We start from the raw sequence: 16,758 nt of genomic DNA, 5'->3' as shown, positions 1-16,758 counted from the left end.
GTTTGGTTCTCTATCACTAGCGTATCTATCAATTATTCGAGATTTCGCAGAAGATCATGCATTTCTAAGTCCTCAAGTCCAACGTGGTGTGGTATTCTGACGGGTTTGCCAGGTGGTCCCAAATTAACCTGAGTTTAAGTGCTTTGTTTCCACCCATTAATATACCATTCGGAGTTTCATTATTGACTTCAATATACCTCACAGGTGACCTTGAGTGGGCCAGTGTATATAAGAATGTTCTTGAATATAAGGAACGCATCTTAAAGCCGTTGGGTCATGGGCGATCCAGTCGATTTTTACCTGAGGGTCGCAACGATCTGCTCAGGCACTCCTGAGGGGAAAAAAATATTGAGGTTCAAGCAACCTCTGGTAAGTTCCAGTCAAGGACTTTGAAAATGCTTTTTTATTAATTCGGTCGCAAGCACAACGCTCCTACTTTACCCAGTTTGTCTCGCTTGGCACAGGAACTGTTGAGAAGATATACCCCAATTTCGGTCCTCCATAGGCTAATATCGCAACTTATTCACTCTCTTGAAGACTCCAGGGAATGGCCAGGGACCCTGCTGCATCTGCAATTATATATATCAACACTGCTACCGCCGCTGACACTGGAGCATCCCCCAATGGGATGCTCTATGGTCTTAAGGTCCATGCAGCCATGAATGTTCCCCTGAAATGGATGGATCTTGCTTTGCTAAACAAATGGATGCTTTTCTGATATTAAAGTTCAAACTCCTCTGAACATGCCTGTCCAAGTCAATTGGCTAAACCAAGATGATGCTGGAGCCCTTAACCAGGACCTTCATCCACAGCGTTTGAGTCTCACAGTGAGAAATGTGAATGTATATGCTTAGAAAAGGAAGAAGAGCCGCCCAAACCAGAGTTTATCGCCAGCATAACCCTACTCTTTGTTTCTGATGACACCCAAATTTAGCTTGACCCACACAGAGGCTGGAATGTTACTGGTCTGATCTCACAAAAAAAACCACCAGCTCATTCAAACAAACCTCCTGACCCAAGTGAAAGTGGGCATTATGACTGATGGCTGGAAGTCTAGAGTCAAAGGAGATAAATGGACCGGCTATCAAAGGGAAACAAGAAACAATAACAAATGGGTGTAGCTTCGCCTCTCAGCGACGCCACCTTACTACTTACAATGGATCGCCCCTGACAGAAATCATCATACTGGTTTGTAAAATCATTCAACCGGGGCTTCACCAAGGAAAAGCAATCAGTTACTTATATATACTAATCTCTAAAGCTTGGCTGGCCCGGCCTGCCTCTGTCAATATGGAGTGGAACATGGTCAACATGAATATTATTTGTATTTGAAAGCCAGCAGCATATTTTCATATCCACAAAATATCAATATGAAAAAACATATCTGGAATTCCCAAAACTCAAATGTGCATTCCGTGGATTGAAGATTCAAGTACTACTACTATCAACCAATTCTTGCAAAATTAAATGAAGACAGGGAGATACAGATGAGGAGCTGCACCTAGACTATACCTTGGTGCAGCTTGAGGATCATCTAACAATCTCGGCAATGTCCAAGACATCAGAGAAAGAATTTGGCTGCCATCTAATACAGCTTAGATTTGAGGCAAACTCAAATGGTTTTAATGTGGAAATTCTGACAACTTTAGCAGCACCTAAAAACTTCTGTCGAATGGCCAGAATCTTTACAATTGTTATTATTCATTTTAGTCTTATGCAGTCAGAAAATATGACTCAGACTACCTAACAGGCTATACTATTTAGTAGGATTTATCCATTTTACAGAAACACAAACACAATAAAAAAAATGGTCCCCAAGTAGTACAGGTTATTTTAAGGAAAGCAAAACAATGTCAGTAATGCCTTTAAAATAAGGACCTGCTTTGAACACTGATAATTCCAGATTCACTGGAATTAGCAGTGTTGAATGTGATATGACTGAGATAATGCCTCGTGGTCCAATCTATGGCTTTCCATGAGCCTGGCTTTCTAAATCTTCAAGCAGAAGACAGAATATGGTTTGCACTCCATGGAACTCATGGGGAGAACACGTCAACTGAGGCGTGCCAGCATCATCTAGATTCAAAAATGCGTTTGCTTACCAGAAAGCAAGGTGTGCCTCAAGCACAACTGAGTTCATTTCTTGTTGTGTTTTGCATCACATTCTCTATTTATACACCACTCAATAACCTCTTTACACTCAAGGAGCCATATATTTGAGTTACAAAGAGGAAGGAATTTCATCATCAAATGATCAAAATAATGAGAACATTAGCCAAAACTGAAAACAAGCTTACGATCAATAGTTACATAAGGATGACTGGATGTCAATGATTCAACTATCCAAACAATGATCCTGACAAAGGCTTACCAAACATCACACAACCACATCCAGAAATGAGCGAACATCTGTCACCATCAAGCTCATTCCTATAATCCAATAATAGTAGCACAGGAACATTGCAATATTCCACACACAAATGACAGGACAATGATTTACAGCTGAAGTTGGAGTTTGAGAAAGTTTTTAAGGAGCAATTTATCCCCTAGGCCCGATCCACACCCTCTTTCGTAGTTACATCATTACATATTTAGAGAATATAGTTGGTGTCAGTCTAGAGCGCTGCTGCTCATCCCTCTATGCTACATTTCTCACAGGTTGTAAAAGCCGCAACCCGCACTTGTGGACCTACCAGGCCCATCGGATATAGCGTGTTCGTCATGGGCTGCTACCTAGGTCTATGTCACGCTCAGAAGACCAACATTAACCACAGGATGGATTGAGCAAGCCTGCTGCCCACTTGTGCAGTGCATGGGCCTATGCTGCAGTCATTGGCGATGTTGCAAATAGTTGTGAAGTCCAGGTTTGGGGCATTCCTCCGAAAAAACACCGACCGGCGGCAACGACAACGATGACGAGGACCATTCCACTTCGAATAGTGAACAATAGGAAGCGGGAAGATGAGCTATTGGGTTTCTTGTCCGAAAAGGCGAGAGTTATCGGCCATGAAGCAGTGTAGAATCCATTCATCAGTCCGCAACACGAGTAGACTACCTCTGGGCTCTTTGTGAGAGTGTGAGGCTCATCTAGGGTCAGCGACGCAGAGAGATATACATATAAGTTTACTTCATCCCCTTGATGGTCACACACTTATAAAGTCCACTTTGAAACTAGATGTACCTCCAGCTTTACTGCTTCATGGCTAGGTGCTCTTGTCTTCTCTTTACGTTGAATACTAGTGGACCGATTCTGATAACATCTCAATTTTCGAACTTCAAAGTGTTAGAGATCACACAAAATATACGTATTTACATGCCATAGCAAATCAATGGTGTATAAATCCGTTGCAACCAACTGTGTTCTAGACAGAGTTCTATGTTCCTTTGTCTGCCTGTCTGGTTTTCATATTCTATACATAGCAGAAGTCTCGAAAAAGGTATTCCACCAGCCGCGAAAAAATAATAATAATAAAGAAAAAAAAGTGAAAAGAAATGAAAAGAAAAAGGGAAAAGAAGGAAAGAAAAAGGCTAAGGAAAATAAGCAGAGTTAATGAAAACGCAATATCAAATGGGGAATCACAAATTTGCAGGTGGTGTCAGGATACACAGGCCGTATTATACGTATCCAGTAGTTAGATCGTCACATCGTGAATAGCGTCTCTCGAAAAGCAAGTTGGTGTAAAAATTGTAAAGGATTCTTGTCGTCACACCTCTTTAGTGGCTCCTTCGGTTCCTTGCTGTACGGGAGCAACAGTAGACTGCTTCAAGGCATCTATGTACTCTCTCTTCATACCGAACTTGACGGCGTCCAGAACGTCACCACAGATCTTTTGTGGGGCGAATCGCGGAACAGTACCATCCTGGAATACACCGGTCTTCACGAGAATAGAGTACCAATTGTTTTCACAGAGTTCGGAGTCGTTGTACTCGTTTGTACCGCGGATATCCGATTCAGGGGTGTCTCCGACGAAATACACAGTTTCTGGGGGTGAGTTGATACCGTGAGTTTCTTTTCGCCATTGTTGGAGAAGCCGCGTGGCGAACTGGAATGTTCCAATCTGTGGCTTGCCAAAAGCAATTGTTTGCAACTCCTTTCCGGTAACAGCTTTGAATAGAGCTTCGGTCGAGGCTCTCAAAGCGCCCATGCCAATCCGTGTATACTCGTGCGATGTGGACCAGACGATGTCGTTGTGGGAGAAGTAAACCGGTGGGCCCTCATCAAACGTCTCGGACCTTGTTCCTATCCGCCCGCCTTTGGACATGCATAGATCGAGAATGATCTGCTGGTCTCCCGCCCAGTCTCTGCTATCCGCAAAAACAAAAATAGCTTCAATTTGGACGTCAGAAAAATCCCTAGTTCGAGAATTGCGAAGCTCCTCTTCAGTAAGTTCCCGGAAAGGAGTAGTGTGTCTGTTATGCTTGATGATATCTCCAGGAGTCACAACGTCTTTGAATCCGTACCCTTCGGCGACAACACGGCATTTCTCGCCCTCTCCACCGACGACCAAGACAGTTTTGTACTTCTCCGCCATTTCTCGCATTGGTGTATGGCCGCAGATGAACTGCCCCGGGGAAACTTCGTATTCAAGTTGTCGACTGAGATCGAGACAGCGCTCTTCTTCCGTCTTTCCACCACCGTTTGTCACGAAGATGTACGGTCTAGACATCCCGTCTTGTCAACAGCTTGATAAAAAAGACCAAAATTAGTGTGAGGACTTACACTTTAATTCCGTACTCGTTCTGTCCATTCAGAACCTTCAGAGCTTCAATAGCTGCAGGAATGGCTCTGCCTCCTCGAACCAGCACACCATCAATATCAAAAGCGAAGGCATATCGATCTGTTGTTGTGAGTGGCTGGGCTGAGATAGGAGATGCGGCTCTTGGAGTTGTTTCGGCTGAGGAAATGTCCTCTTCGAGGTGATATTTCGCAAGTTCCATAGTCTTTGCAGTCTCGTAGGCATCGCTCTTAGCCATCAAGTGCTTCGGAGGCACGATAACATTGGGCCCGCCAATGAGGTCTGCCCCAGAAGCTTCAACATTGGACAGCCGACGGACGTGGCCGCCCGACGTATGGGATCTGTAATCGGCAGTAGTCATAGTGTCGAGATGGGTCGAACACGGTTCCTGAAACAGAAGTCACAAAAATATAGCGAAAGGCAAATGCAAGGCGTTTTGAAACTCGTTCCTGACGAGGGAAGGTTATATATTCCCCAGGAAACAATGTGGCGAGTCCTTATTCAGCCAGGGAAGGTCGATGAACTATTTCGCAACTCAGCCGAAACCGGTCGACTGAGAGGTCCAATAACGTGGATATCTCGACGATGGGATGCTGCGTTTGGGTGAAAAGGCCGCGGAATTCTTGAAAGCAACCAAAGTGACGCACAGCGGGGCGAAAAAGAGGGTATATATAGCTTTCCCCAGTCCCGGGATAGCCGCTCGACGGGGTTGAACCAGCGTTCAGAAGAAAGGCAAGTGTGATAATGTAATCCGGCGTAGTTCTCTACCTCAACCGTCTCCATTATTATTTTGCAGTCTCCACTGACTTCATCTTAACGTCAACGTGCTTGACCGGACGGATGAGGCAGGATACCTGGGCTGAACCATGAAGTTTCGTGAAACGATCCACCCGATACAGCAACTAACCAAGCCACTGTGGGCCGGATGGTGGGTATGATGTGATTTCATTCGATACCGACGAATTTGAATTTCCCTCCGATGAAAACAAATCCACACCGAGTGCGGAAGGGGAAAAGAGGCAAATGTCATAAAGTTGATAGGTTCGCAGCAAAGAAGGGTTTTCGAAAAGCTAAGATGTACACCCATTCATTGGCTGGCCGTTCTACCTTGCCAAAGCAAAAAAGATCGTAGGCAAATGTTGACTTTCCTTTCCACAACTTCCTGACTGTGCAAAATATCGGCAGCCTGAACTGAGTACCTTATGATGTCATGTGCGTGGCATTTCGTTGTGGACCGGAATTTTGTGCAAGAAGGATCCTGAGTCAGGGACAAGCGGGCCCTGAACCACGCCCCTCCAACCAAAAAAAAAAGGGGAGTACGGAGCATTGGTACATGCTTGTGTTTGCCTTTGCGCGCATGCCGCGCTGTACCTATTTCTCCTCAACCAGGAGCAGGCAACATCCAGTGTTTTCAGGTTGCACACCATTATTGAGGTGTAAGGAATGATTGACCATGGTCCCAGCACCTTTGATTGGTGAAACCAGGGGAACAGTGGTTCCAATTGGACCGGAGATGTTGGTAAATGCCCCGTGGCACGGGAGATGGACAACCAGCAGGGCCTTCGGTGTTGCGCTTGCGGCTGTGGAAAGGGTGTGTCAGGGAGGCCTTTCCAAGTTGACAGCAGCTCTGACTTCCCGCCTCCCAGCGCTGCAGACTCTGTGAGCTGCCTTCTCATATCTCAGCTTTCCCGGAGACATGATTGGCTCTACTTCTCCGTCGCAAAATGGATGGTTAGCTTGTTGTAACACACGGTTGCATATCTGGTGGCATTTTTCGGGCACATCCCTGCCCTTCCTTGTTATTTGTTCACAAAATATCCCGAGCATTTTCGTCCGATCGCCCAACTCCACTCTGTGCACAAGCCAAACTATCCGATATGCTCATGGGTGCGGTTGCCTGCGATATTCCTATCCATCCAGAGTCGTATCTCCCACCACAGAAGGCCCACTGTTTCTCGGCCTTGGCACTAGCAGGCTAGTCCAGAGGTGGTTAAGTGAGATTAGCGCCAAGCCTTAACCCGCACATATCAAAATGACGTCACCAGACGGTTGTGGCACCGAGCGTGGCGGTGCGTGGCAACAGGCTCAATCTTTTAATTTTTTCGTTGGAGGGATCCCGACAGGAGGGTCTCTCGGCAAGATGTGGCTCTGCGAGCTGATGGGTAGGAGGAGCCATGGTTGCTAGAATCGCTTGTCGAGAGAAACCGATTGTCCGATATCTGGTGGAAATGCGGCTAGGGACCGCTGGTAAGAATGCCAAATTTGTCGACCTCCTCGCTTCCCGCTTGAGGATGCGACACGCCGAAGGGTGGAGTTACCATTAGTTGTGGATCTTGATCCACAGCCCTACAAGGACCGATTGGGAGGAGATGTTCTCCGTCCCACCTTGGTGAAATTCTGAGGTCCATGGTCAGCAAAAATATCGAAACATGAGTTAATAGTCCGCGGATAAACGAATCGTTTCATAATTTCCAGTCAAGAGTCCTTAAGTTGCCTTTCCTCACAGGAATCACCTTGGCAAACGATCTCAGGAGCCATATTGATTGGGGCCGATGAAGTAAAAGGGAGGTAGTCTCACAGTCCATGCGAGTTGACGGGAAAGTACTAATGTGACAGGGAAAACTAGGGTGGAGAGGGATGATTTTTTGAGAAAGTTAAATACGAGAGAAGAGTTTCTGTGATCATCGAAAAAACGAAGATTCATGCTCCTGGGTCCTTCGTCCATGCAGTGATTAATATGTAAGGGAAGCTGCGGGGATCGAAAGTGTTGCCCGGCGCTTTGACTGCGCAAAGCAACATGTGGCCGTTGAGGCTTCTCCGCAGAACAACATGATGTGAGGTCCAAGAGATTCACCCTTGAAGGGAGGTGGGGTATCACGCATATTTGCTTATCATCGGGAAACCCTCGAAGTCAAACACGTCTGTTTCATGCTTGTCAAATAACAACATGTCGGCTGTGGCAGTTCGAGGATTATTGCTGCATGGCTGCGCCGCACTTGTGGGCGTATCAACCCTGCTGAAATTCCGGAAACCGGCCGAGTTGAGAGCCCTCGACGAGCAAAGGACGGAACATTGTCCAACGGATAAACGATGATGCTTGCACACTGCGACGAGGTGGGGTGGTGGGTGGAGAAGCTGGGGTCCCGATTCCCCACGACGATTGTTAAACCTCCCGCGTCAGAGCACATGGCTGGTGATTGCGGTGTTAACCGTGCTCTTTGACGTGAGAAATATCGCTCCTTAGGTGTAGTCTCGCCGTACGTAGTACAGTCTACTCGCATTCCGGTTTTATAAAATTGAAACGTTCTTGGGGAAGCCATAGCCCTTTTGAATGACTCTCCCGAGCGGGGTCGGCCGCCACAAGCGGAGGGCTTCGGAGGCCATATGGTGGTGAAGCAGAGCCCAAACTCCACAGGGAACTCTGCTCAATTGTCAGACGGACCTCAAGCTTCCCGGCCTGTATCCCAATTACGTGTGGATACTCGCAAAGAGAACAATAAGATGATCGGCTGAATCTAACGGAATTCCCATCTTCCTTTTGCCGTTCTCGTCTTAGGACTTGAAAAGGCCAAGGAAAGGTAAGCCTGAGTGTTGAACCTGGTGACGTCGGGCGTCCTGTGCCGGAGGTGTCTTGTATTTGCACATATCAAAGAGCTGAATGGCAAATTGGAGGATTCAGCTCCTTCGACCCCATCAAAGAATGCAAGCAGCTTTATCTAGGGTTGAAAGTTTTATTCAACGCCGATGAGAGTGATAATGCGAGATCTCCGCCAGCCCACGCTCTCTGCCCCTCCTTTGCCTGCCATTAACTACCCCGCCTCCTTTTGCTCGGCTGCTGGTTACTCCGATCCGGCCTTGGGCAATCGCGAACCTTTCCACGCCGCTCAAACAGATATGGATAGGTAAAGGAGGGGGCCTAGGGGGGTTTGATCCTGGTTTTGCATTGGTTCTATGGTTGTTCATCACTTCCGGTGATTGAAAGCCTGCTTGCTGAAGTTGGGGACTGGCCCAAGTACAGCGAGCAGGCCTCAGCTACTGTTGGACTCGCTATGGAAGACGTTAACCATGTTAGCCATTTTCTTTTTTTTCTCCCAAAGCAAGCCCAGGAGGACCTCTGCTTAGAACCGGAGGTCCTATTTTTGATTTGCGGGGTGGGTCATTCGAAATGATGCCCATAGGCCCTGCATTGGTCGCCATTGGCTTCGAACGAGGAGTATGTTTCGTTCAAAAAACAAATGCGTATAATAATACGTACCTATCTTGGCTCAAGGGCGCTTGTGCCAAAAATTTGCTCTCTATTCTTATCTAATTGAGTGGTTGTTGATGGTAGTAATGCTCTCTCAAGAGGCCCACCTCGGCAGGCCAGCTAGCGGTTGTCAGAAGGTTACGTGCAAACTCGCTTTGCCTGATACTTAGCCAATCCTATTTCTTCGGGTTTCCATTTCTGATACTGCATAGGGTGTCTAAGAATAGTCCTCATTTTTGACATAATAGAGATGTATTGTTTTAGATTATCGAAACTTTTGAAGCTGCTGGAATGTATGTGCGGTTTACTAATTTATTCCCGGCAAATAAACAGTGACCAACTTTCCAACCATTCGAACCAGGGATGCACACCAGTTCGAAGATGACGAAGAGATCTATAAAGGACTTAAACAAGATTACCACCAAATCTTCCCGTTGAATCACATCCAGAGGGGAACATTGAGTGGACATACTCCAGTTACATGGGTGTATAAATGCGGAGTACTCAGTAGTTACTTTGCAGTTTAACAAGCTAAAGCTGGCTTGCTCTTCTCATGCTCTCAACATCATAAAATTGGACTATCGTAATTGAACTGATTTCGTGAGGTTGAGATCCTCTCATTAAAGCGAGACAGGCAGGAAGAATGCGACAGCAGTGCCGCACTTATTCCCTCTCACCCCTCGCCACTATTGCAGCTATACGATCAATGTCGTATAGCTCACTTCCCTAGCATTTATTATTCATCAATTACTTCGGAATTGTACCGAAGGTGGTAAAGCCCTCTTTCAGAGTGCTCTTTCTTCAGTCAGTCTTACATCGCCGCATCCAAATAGAACTTGGTTCGGGCTATCCTACTATTACTCGATATGAAACCCATTCTAGCCATGGCCTCAATGCTGTTGGTCGTATTGATCGAGAAAGCAGGTTTGAGGAGACTTCCAAGGGTGAAAACGCTGTTCTTTTGAAACAGCCGACTACCTTCACTAAACAGGATACGATGGCCAGAACCGATTCTTGGAGAATATTCCTAGTTGCCCTTTCTCGATCTTGATTCTCTTCGCGTAGGTTCAAAGGGGCCGCCGCAGGATTTCCTCATGGTGTGAGCACGACATCCCAACTGCTTGAATCAACCACCAAATCCTCCTCCCATTTCCTAGGTGAAGTTGGCTACAGGCATACTGAGTGATATAACACAGCAGAATCCAGTCCCTCGGCTGCCTACACTCTTGACTTTTCAAAATGGAGTCACCGTCACGGCAGAGTTCAGAACTCAATGCGCAATGATGAGTGGATCTCAAGAATCCTGAATTTCCGAAACGTCAAATAACTTTCATTTGGCATTCGTCCAGAAAATATTATATCGATCTATAAACCGGTTTTCCCACATGGTTTTCATGTATAGCATCTCTCCAAAATGTTAGCAAGCCTGCTACTATCTCTGTTGAGCAATCTTTCCGCTCAGCCAATCTGTACTGTACTACCTTCGAGGAGCTGGAGTCTTTTCAGGCCAAGATTATGGAGGCCTACTGGCTTTAGATAGCTAGCAGCACATAAAGCCATGTCAGCCAATTTTAAGGACTTGCCGCAAAACTGGATGCTCGTCACTAGGGGAAATTGGTAATCCCAGTTATTCGAGCGCGCAGTAAGATCAGGCGCGATAAAGGACTCACTGTTGGAATTACCATAACCGGCGACACCTGAGATCAAAGCCACTGCAGTGCTTGAGTAATCTGATTTGACTTACCCGCTGAGCCATATTGAAGTTAGGATCGCTAACCACTGCAATGTAGCAGTTGCGTTTAAACTCCTCTAGATTGAACCCTGAAGGTATGAGTCCTTCCACCAATATGCAGGTATTAATTAGCAGGTAATCTCTCCCGGGTTATCTCGAGTCAAGCCAACGTTGGGAAGAATAGTGAAGGCCTCTATCACCAAACGACATCGCTGGGGAGCTCTAAAGGACTCTGCTTACCACGTCCACTCAAGGTAGTATTGGGCCTTTTATAAGTTTTAGCCTTGCGCTTCCATAGTTGAACTTACATGGTTCTGAAGATTAGCTCCCGTCAAGCCGAAGAAATTACCCTGGAGGTTTTCTATGGTCGACTTACTGAGAATTCCTTCTCTGAAGTGCCCCGAGTTTCGCATCAATTTGGCGAAGATAAGCCAAGAAGCGAACATGGTCCTCTGAAGAAATGGCCTCTAGAAAACTCAAAACCCTGACCTGGGACCTAATTCCAATGTCAACTACCCATTGGTGATCGGTATATTCAACCCAGAAGCTGAAAATAACAAATATATTTGCGAATAAAGAGTGTTGTAATTTAGGATTTTCATGTATTCAATGGGAAGTGGGCAACCACCCTAACTCTTAGTGTAGTATGAATACACATATCCATAAATAGAGCAAGCCTTATCGAAACCGTGAGAAACATCCACTGTGCAAGCTATTGCCCTCCATCTATTGGCCACTTCCATTATAGAGAAGCTTGTTGGTAGTGTTGGGTCCCGGATTCCTAACAGAAGGGTGTGCAAGTTGCTTGAGGCGGTCGCAAAGTTTCTGAGGCGTAACACCTTCGAGGGCCATGATAGTCGCACCAACACCGCAAACATGAGGAGCGGCCATAGAAGTGCCAGAAATGGTCCCGGTGCGGCCATTGGGGAACGCGGCTGTGATTGATTGACCGGGGGCATAGAGAGCAACTGGGGTTTTGATGTTCGATTAGCTTCGAGTAGTTATATGAATTGTGACTGGTTGGACTAACCAAGGCGGCCGTAGTTTGAAAAGCCTGCTTTCTGATCGCCCAGACGTGTAGCACTAACAGTACAAACCTTGTCTGCCGAAGCTGGAGATTCATTGGTCACGGCCCTCTATTGCATGTTAGAGAATATATCCTGCGGGAGTGGTCTTGAACGCTCACGTTGTCATTCCCGGCCGCAACAGCAAGAAAGATTCCGGCTTCAACAGCCTTTGTGCAAACTGCATTCACTGCCCGGGGGCTGTCGGTAACCAAACTCAAGTTCATGGCTGCTTTACCGGTGTGATTGTTTTTCTGGGCATGATCCACTGCCCACTCAATTGCTTTAAGAGTTGCACTATCAGGGCCGCGGCCTCGAGCATCATAGACCTTAGCAGCAATGATCTTGGCTTTTTTGGCGACACCGTAAGTCTTTCCAACAATCGTACTGGAAGTGTGGGTCCCATGGCCATGCCCGTCCTCATCAATGTCATCTACGGTGTTGATTCCCCAGGATGCGCGCCCCTCAAAGTCGGGGTGCTTGATATCGATTCCCGTATCGATGCTATATACCGTCACACCCTCTCCAGCAGTGGAATCATACACATAGTCACGGCTATTTCCTTGCCTATGGGAGACTCTTCCAAGACCCCAGGATGGCGCATTTCTCTGAGTTTCCAGAGCAAACTTACGATCCAAAGATGCTATGTGTGACATGCGATCCGGCTCGATATAATCGACCTGGGGGACACTGTGAGCCTGATATTTCGACTGGAAGGATTACAATCTCACATTTTCATTGGTAATGAGCTCGTGAAGCGTGTTTTCGTCGAAGCTTCCACTATACCCCTTCCAGCCATTGATTTTGAAAGTGTGCTTTACTCCAGATGTCGAAGCGCCTCCGGCTAATGCCACGTTTGCGGAATGGACATCAGATACCCACGCCATATGGGTTTCAAAATCACGCTCCTGGAGACCTTCCTTCAGCGCCACGATGTAGGAGTTCGGAATGATGTGTCTCTTGTTCTCAAACCCAAGCAGCTTGCTAGCATCGGTGCAGGACGCCAACGTCGCAAAGGCGACAAGAGAAGCTTTGAAAATGGCAGCCATGATAGTAAAAGCAAGGTTCCAGGAAATGCTAAAGTCGAATCGTGCCTGATGCACGGTCTCTGAGGCTCAAGAACAGCAAAGTTATAGGCCAACCTATTCCCAAAACTCGTGTATCATCGATCCTGCGGCGGCTTTGTGAATGTGGGCCATGTTTCTTTTATACCATAACTATCGGTCGATATGGCCATGGCTCTCGGAACGGGGGTATAACCTGATGGGCCGTTCTCGGCAACTATTGACAATATAAAATCAATTTGTACTCGCTAACCGAAGGGGAGCAGAGTTATTGCTGGCATGTTTACCCGCTTCAATACCATAAAGCAATTTTAACTGGTCCCATCAGGGTTACAATAAGATGTTTCCCCATACAAGGATTAGCGACAATATATCAATTGAATTGATAATATCTGGCAGCTGACCCAGATAAGCCACAGGTTTCACAGATGATTACCTATAGAATGAACTGTGTCTTTATCAACAAGTGTAGGCCGTCTGCGGCAGAGAATCATGATTGTTCAAATGGTCTGCTTTGTGCGCAAATTTGTCTGTGTTGCCTTTTGATGAGGCGGGAAAAGATCTGGGGATCCCTGCTTCAACCAGTATCTTGGAGACTGATTCTGGCCTATGGGTAACTATCATGACCCACAATTTGATGAATAATTCCTTGCAGAAATGGTAAGGTCATCAAGACATGAAAGCAACCAGCCTCGTGTAGAAGTGATCAAAATTGGCTCAAGCCTGTATTATGTCCAAATGACATACTTTCAGGCAGACCAGCCGTTTCGCCGGCCAACAACTGTGAGAATATCAGGCCTTGCGCTTATAACCGGCAAGTTAAACAGCAAAACAATCAGTACAAATAGGACGCTCAATTGTAGGCCTGACTCGCCTTTGTGTGATGGCCAGCATTGTAATTAAAATATGGAACCTGGGGAGAGAGGCTGTAAACATTTCATGAGACTGGGTTTCGTAGTTCAACCATACCAAAATTCTAACATCAAGAGTAATTATCATGAGATAAAAAGACACTACGGAGTATTCTGTAACTACTCCGTAGAGGAGTTGTATTCTGCATGTCTACTCTGACTAATCCCGGATATTTGTAAATCCGGAATGATCTGCGGATCGGGAGCTGAATGTTTGCACCGTTTTCACCCTGCCTGCCTCAACGTCGAGGCATATCAACAGATTGCTCTCGAGTGGAATTTAGGCTTATTGGTGGACTAGGCCCGAGTAGCTCGAATGACAAGCTGCACTACCGCTCTTGGATAATTACTACAAGTTCTATTTGACTGGTATCTGCGCAGCAATCCTAAAGGTGTGAATTTGGATCTATACTGTGAGTCATGTTTGTTCTTCCTAGACTGTTTATCCAGCCGCAGCTGACCAGCTTACCCATGTTCTTTCTCTTTGACTTGCCAGCATTAGTGCTAATGTTCTCTCATAGTCTTCTCATAGATAACCCCTCTGAGGTTCGTCCAACTGCGATGTGGAAAAGCCCTTTACCCGGGATAATTGACTTCTCACTCCGTACTTTGCGCCGTCGCTCAAATTACCAACCAGTCTCTGGAGCTGGATCCTCTGCATGCCATTGGGTCACACATGTATCCCATGAAAACCGATCTGAGTGAATGGAAATAATTATCACCACGGCTTGACTCTGATATTCCCGGCACAGATCATAGGCTTATTATCTAATGGTGCTAGGGCAGGTGAAACTGACATAGAAGGCTAGAACAACCTCAAACGTGCCGGATAGTTGCGCTAGACGCAGGCTACAGGTGTCTATTTTGTGCACTAACCAGCATCGGGAGGACACGGTCCTGAAAGCACAGAAAACCTTGGATATACATTGTCGTTAATTTCCTTCCCGTTGTCTCAGAAGTTGAGAAACCTTCAGAATGTTTAACTCAGTTGGGGTTTTCAAGGCAGTTAGTTGTCCTGAAGGGACGGGTTGCAAACTCCTAAACTGCATGTTCGCTCATGAAGACAAAGAAACTAGCAGTTTCATTACCCCTAAATCAACAAACGAGGGCGTGGTTCTGAATGCAGATGCTACATATGTGAATGAAGAGCCTTTACCTAAAAAAAGACGCCTTGATGCAGACGGCCATAGCACCTTGAAGTCTGTGGATAAAGCTAAAAGACATGGGACAAGCCCAAATAATAGTATCCCGAATTTGGACCCGCAAATCAACGAGAAGGAAAAATCGTCAAATGAGATTCAAGGTCTAACATCCGTATCAAAGCCTGTCTCTCCTTCGATCAGCCGTCACACGTCTCCGCAAGGGCACCATCGACCTCCTGTGGGCTCTCAAAATCAGAAGCCATCAGATACTACATCCATTCCTGTTTCAACGCAGCCTAGGCAGGTAAAAAAGGAGACTTTGAATCCCCGACACTTGTCTAAGCCTCCGGCAGCGCATTCGACACGTGCATCCGTTCTCGCTAAACTACATGAAGAAATGGTTCGACTCAACAATCAGCTTCTCGCTCTGAAGGAGCAATCAAAAAAAGCTCTCGTTCTATCCGAGGACGAGCTCATATCCCGAGCATTAGATGAAGAAGAAAAGGCAGCGAGAGAGTCGTCTTCTGTCTACTCAAATGTCATCAAGCTCCGTATTACGAAGCTCAGGAAGATGAAGTTGAGTGATTGGGAAGAAGATGTCTTAAACTATCTACGGCCAAAGAACACGCAAGTCCTGCCCTTGAAACCCCAACCAGAGCCTATCTTGACTGGATTGGATGTTCAAGGAGAGATCGTAATGCTTTCCAGATTTCTCGCATCTCCAGAAGCACAAGCCAAAGCGGGTTATGTTATCGTGGCTCCTTCGAAAGAAGATATCAAGAATGCCACTAAGGGGAACATAACGGCACAAGGTTGGGAACAATGCGATCGATGTAGTGGGAGATTCCAGGTCTTTCCCGGACGACGAGAGGATGGCCTTTTAGCATCAGGAGGGCCCTGCACGTATCACCATGCACGGCTTGTTCGTCCGCCGAAAAAGAAAACTGACCATATTCTTGGCCAAACAGAGCCATATTTTCCATGCTGCAACGAGGCGGTTGGTACTTCGGCGGGATGTACCAAAGCCGAGTCCCATGTCTTCAAAGTGACGGAGGTCAAGAGGCTGGCTGCGATTCTGCAATTTGAGAAAACTCCTGCACAGCCTGACAAGGGGCTGCTGCCTCCGATATGCTTTGATTGCGAGATGGGTTACACAACTTTGGGGCTAGAGCTCATCCGATTAACAGCGATCACTTGGCCAGACCAAAAGAAGGTACTTGATGTCCTCGTTCGGCCAATGGGAGAAGTTCTGGACCTCAATTCGCGCTATTCTGGCGTGCGTCCAGAACACTTTGCAAATGCCGTCCCATATGGATCTGAGCAGGCGCGAGCCCAAGCTAGCAGTGGACCGCAATCTGTCAACTTTGTATTGCCAATCGTTGAGTCTCCGGCGGCTGCCAGAGCACTCTTGTTTGAACATCTACAGCCTGATACCCCAGTAATTGGGCACGCAATCGACAATGATCTAAATGCTTGCCGCATCATTCACCCAACAATCGTTGATACGGTTCTCCTATATCCGCATCCAGGAGGTTTACCTTATCGCTTTGGACTCAGGACTCTTTCGAAGAAATATCTGGACAGACACATTCAAGCCGCCGGAGACCAGGGACATGACTCAATGGAGGACGCCAAAGCTACAGGTGACCTGGTCAGGGTTAAAGTACGGGAGACGTGGACGAGATTAAAGGCCCTCGGGTATACGATCAAAGATGGCGCGTTGATAGAGCCAGAACCCAACAAAGTCAACATCAAACCTTTTGCAGCTGGAACTGCAGCCCTGGGGATTGGTGCAGGTTCCAAGAGGACAAGTTATGATCAGACCAAGGAAGCCAAAGCATAATATTTTATAATATGCAAATT

General features: G+C 46.6%; 6 protein-coding genes across 6 annotated transcripts; 3 read left to right on the top strand and 3 right to left on the bottom strand.

Moving 5' to 3' along the window:
* Positions 1 to 2: 2 nt before the first annotated feature.
* CIMG_12974 (uncharacterized protein) lies at positions 3 to 725 on the top strand. The gene is made up of 3 exons (XM_004445206.1): positions 3 to 138; positions 205 to 369; positions 423 to 725. Exons 2-3 carry the CDS (start codon positions 277 to 279, stop codon positions 660 to 662), a joined length of 333 nt encoding a protein of 110 aa, XP_004445263.1. The 5' UTR covers positions 3 to 138; positions 205 to 276; the 3' UTR covers positions 663 to 725.
* A 2,518-nt stretch (positions 726 to 3,243) lies between these two features.
* On the bottom strand, positions 3,244 to 5,816 carry CIMG_09612 (TIGR01456 family HAD hydrolase). The gene is made up of 2 exons (XM_001239990.2): positions 4,721 to 5,816; positions 3,244 to 4,659 (listed from the first exon to the last, which is right to left on the bottom strand). The coding sequence occupies exons 1-2, from the start codon at positions 5,095 to 5,097 to the stop codon at positions 3,705 to 3,707; spliced, it is 1,332 nt and encodes a 443-aa protein (XP_001239991.1). The 5' UTR covers positions 5,098 to 5,816; the 3' UTR covers positions 3,244 to 3,704.
* A 1,811-nt stretch (positions 5,817 to 7,627) lies between these two features.
* CIMG_09614 (uncharacterized protein) lies at positions 7,628 to 8,056 on the bottom strand (the record flags this gene model as incomplete). Its single annotated transcript, XM_012358613.1, has 2 exons — positions 7,628 to 7,871; positions 7,947 to 8,056. The coding sequence occupies 2 exons, from the start codon at positions 8,054 to 8,056 to the stop codon at positions 7,628 to 7,630; spliced, it is 354 nt and encodes a 117-aa protein (XP_012214036.1).
* A 1,012-nt stretch (positions 8,057 to 9,068) lies between these two features.
* CIMG_09615 (uncharacterized protein) lies at positions 9,069 to 10,033 on the top strand (the record flags this gene model as incomplete). Its single annotated transcript, XM_001239993.2, has 4 exons — positions 9,069 to 9,111; positions 9,195 to 9,275; positions 9,316 to 9,482; positions 9,713 to 10,033. The coding sequence occupies 4 exons, from the start codon at positions 9,069 to 9,071 to the stop codon at positions 10,031 to 10,033; spliced, it is 612 nt and encodes a 203-aa protein (XP_001239994.2).
* Positions 10,034 to 11,296: 1,263 nt separating this feature from the next.
* On the bottom strand, positions 11,297 to 12,827 carry CIMG_09616 (subtilisin-like protease; the record flags this gene model as incomplete). The annotated part of the gene is made up of 4 exons (XM_001239994.2): positions 11,297 to 11,682; positions 11,745 to 11,850; positions 11,901 to 12,488; positions 12,510 to 12,827. 4 exons carry the CDS (start codon positions 12,825 to 12,827, stop codon positions 11,441 to 11,443), a joined length of 1,254 nt encoding a protein of 417 aa, XP_001239995.2. The 3' UTR covers positions 11,297 to 11,440.
* A 1,901-nt stretch (positions 12,828 to 14,728) lies between these two features.
* On the top strand, positions 14,729 to 16,738 carry CIMG_09617 (RNA exonuclease Rex3; the record flags this gene model as incomplete). Its single annotated transcript, XM_001239995.1, has 1 exon — positions 14,729 to 16,738. One exon carries the CDS (start codon positions 14,729 to 14,731, stop codon positions 16,736 to 16,738), a length of 2,010 nt encoding a protein of 669 aa, XP_001239996.1.
* Positions 16,739 to 16,758: the final 20 nt, after the last annotated feature.

This window comes from Coccidioides immitis, assembly GCF_000149335.2.
Source record: "Coccidioides immitis RS genomic scaffold supercont3.2, whole genome shotgun sequence".
Classification (NCBI taxonomy): Eukaryota; Fungi; Ascomycota; class Eurotiomycetes; order Onygenales; family Onygenaceae; genus Coccidioides; species Coccidioides immitis.
The sequence above is the reverse complement of the archived record's forward strand: the minus strand, read 5'-3'. Positions and strand labels throughout refer to the sequence as shown.

Bases quoted from the DNA above. Each gene is read 5' to 3' on its own strand.
- CIMG_12974 (XM_004445206.1), top strand. From the start codon at position 277: ATGGGCGATCCAGTCGATTTTTACCTGAGGGTCGCAACGATCTGCTCA. The intron at 370-422 runs GTAAGTTCCAGT...TTCGGTCGCAAG, and splicing joins TGAGGTTCAAGCAACCTCTG to CACAACGCTCCTACTTTACC.
- CIMG_09612 (XM_001239990.2), bottom strand. From the start codon at position 5,097: ATGACTACTGCCGATTACAGATCCCATACGTCGGGCGGCCACGTCCGT. The intron at 4,660-4,720 runs GTAAGTCCTCAC...CGGGATGTCTAG, and splicing joins AACGAGTACGGAATTAAAGT to ACCGTACATCTTCGTGACAA.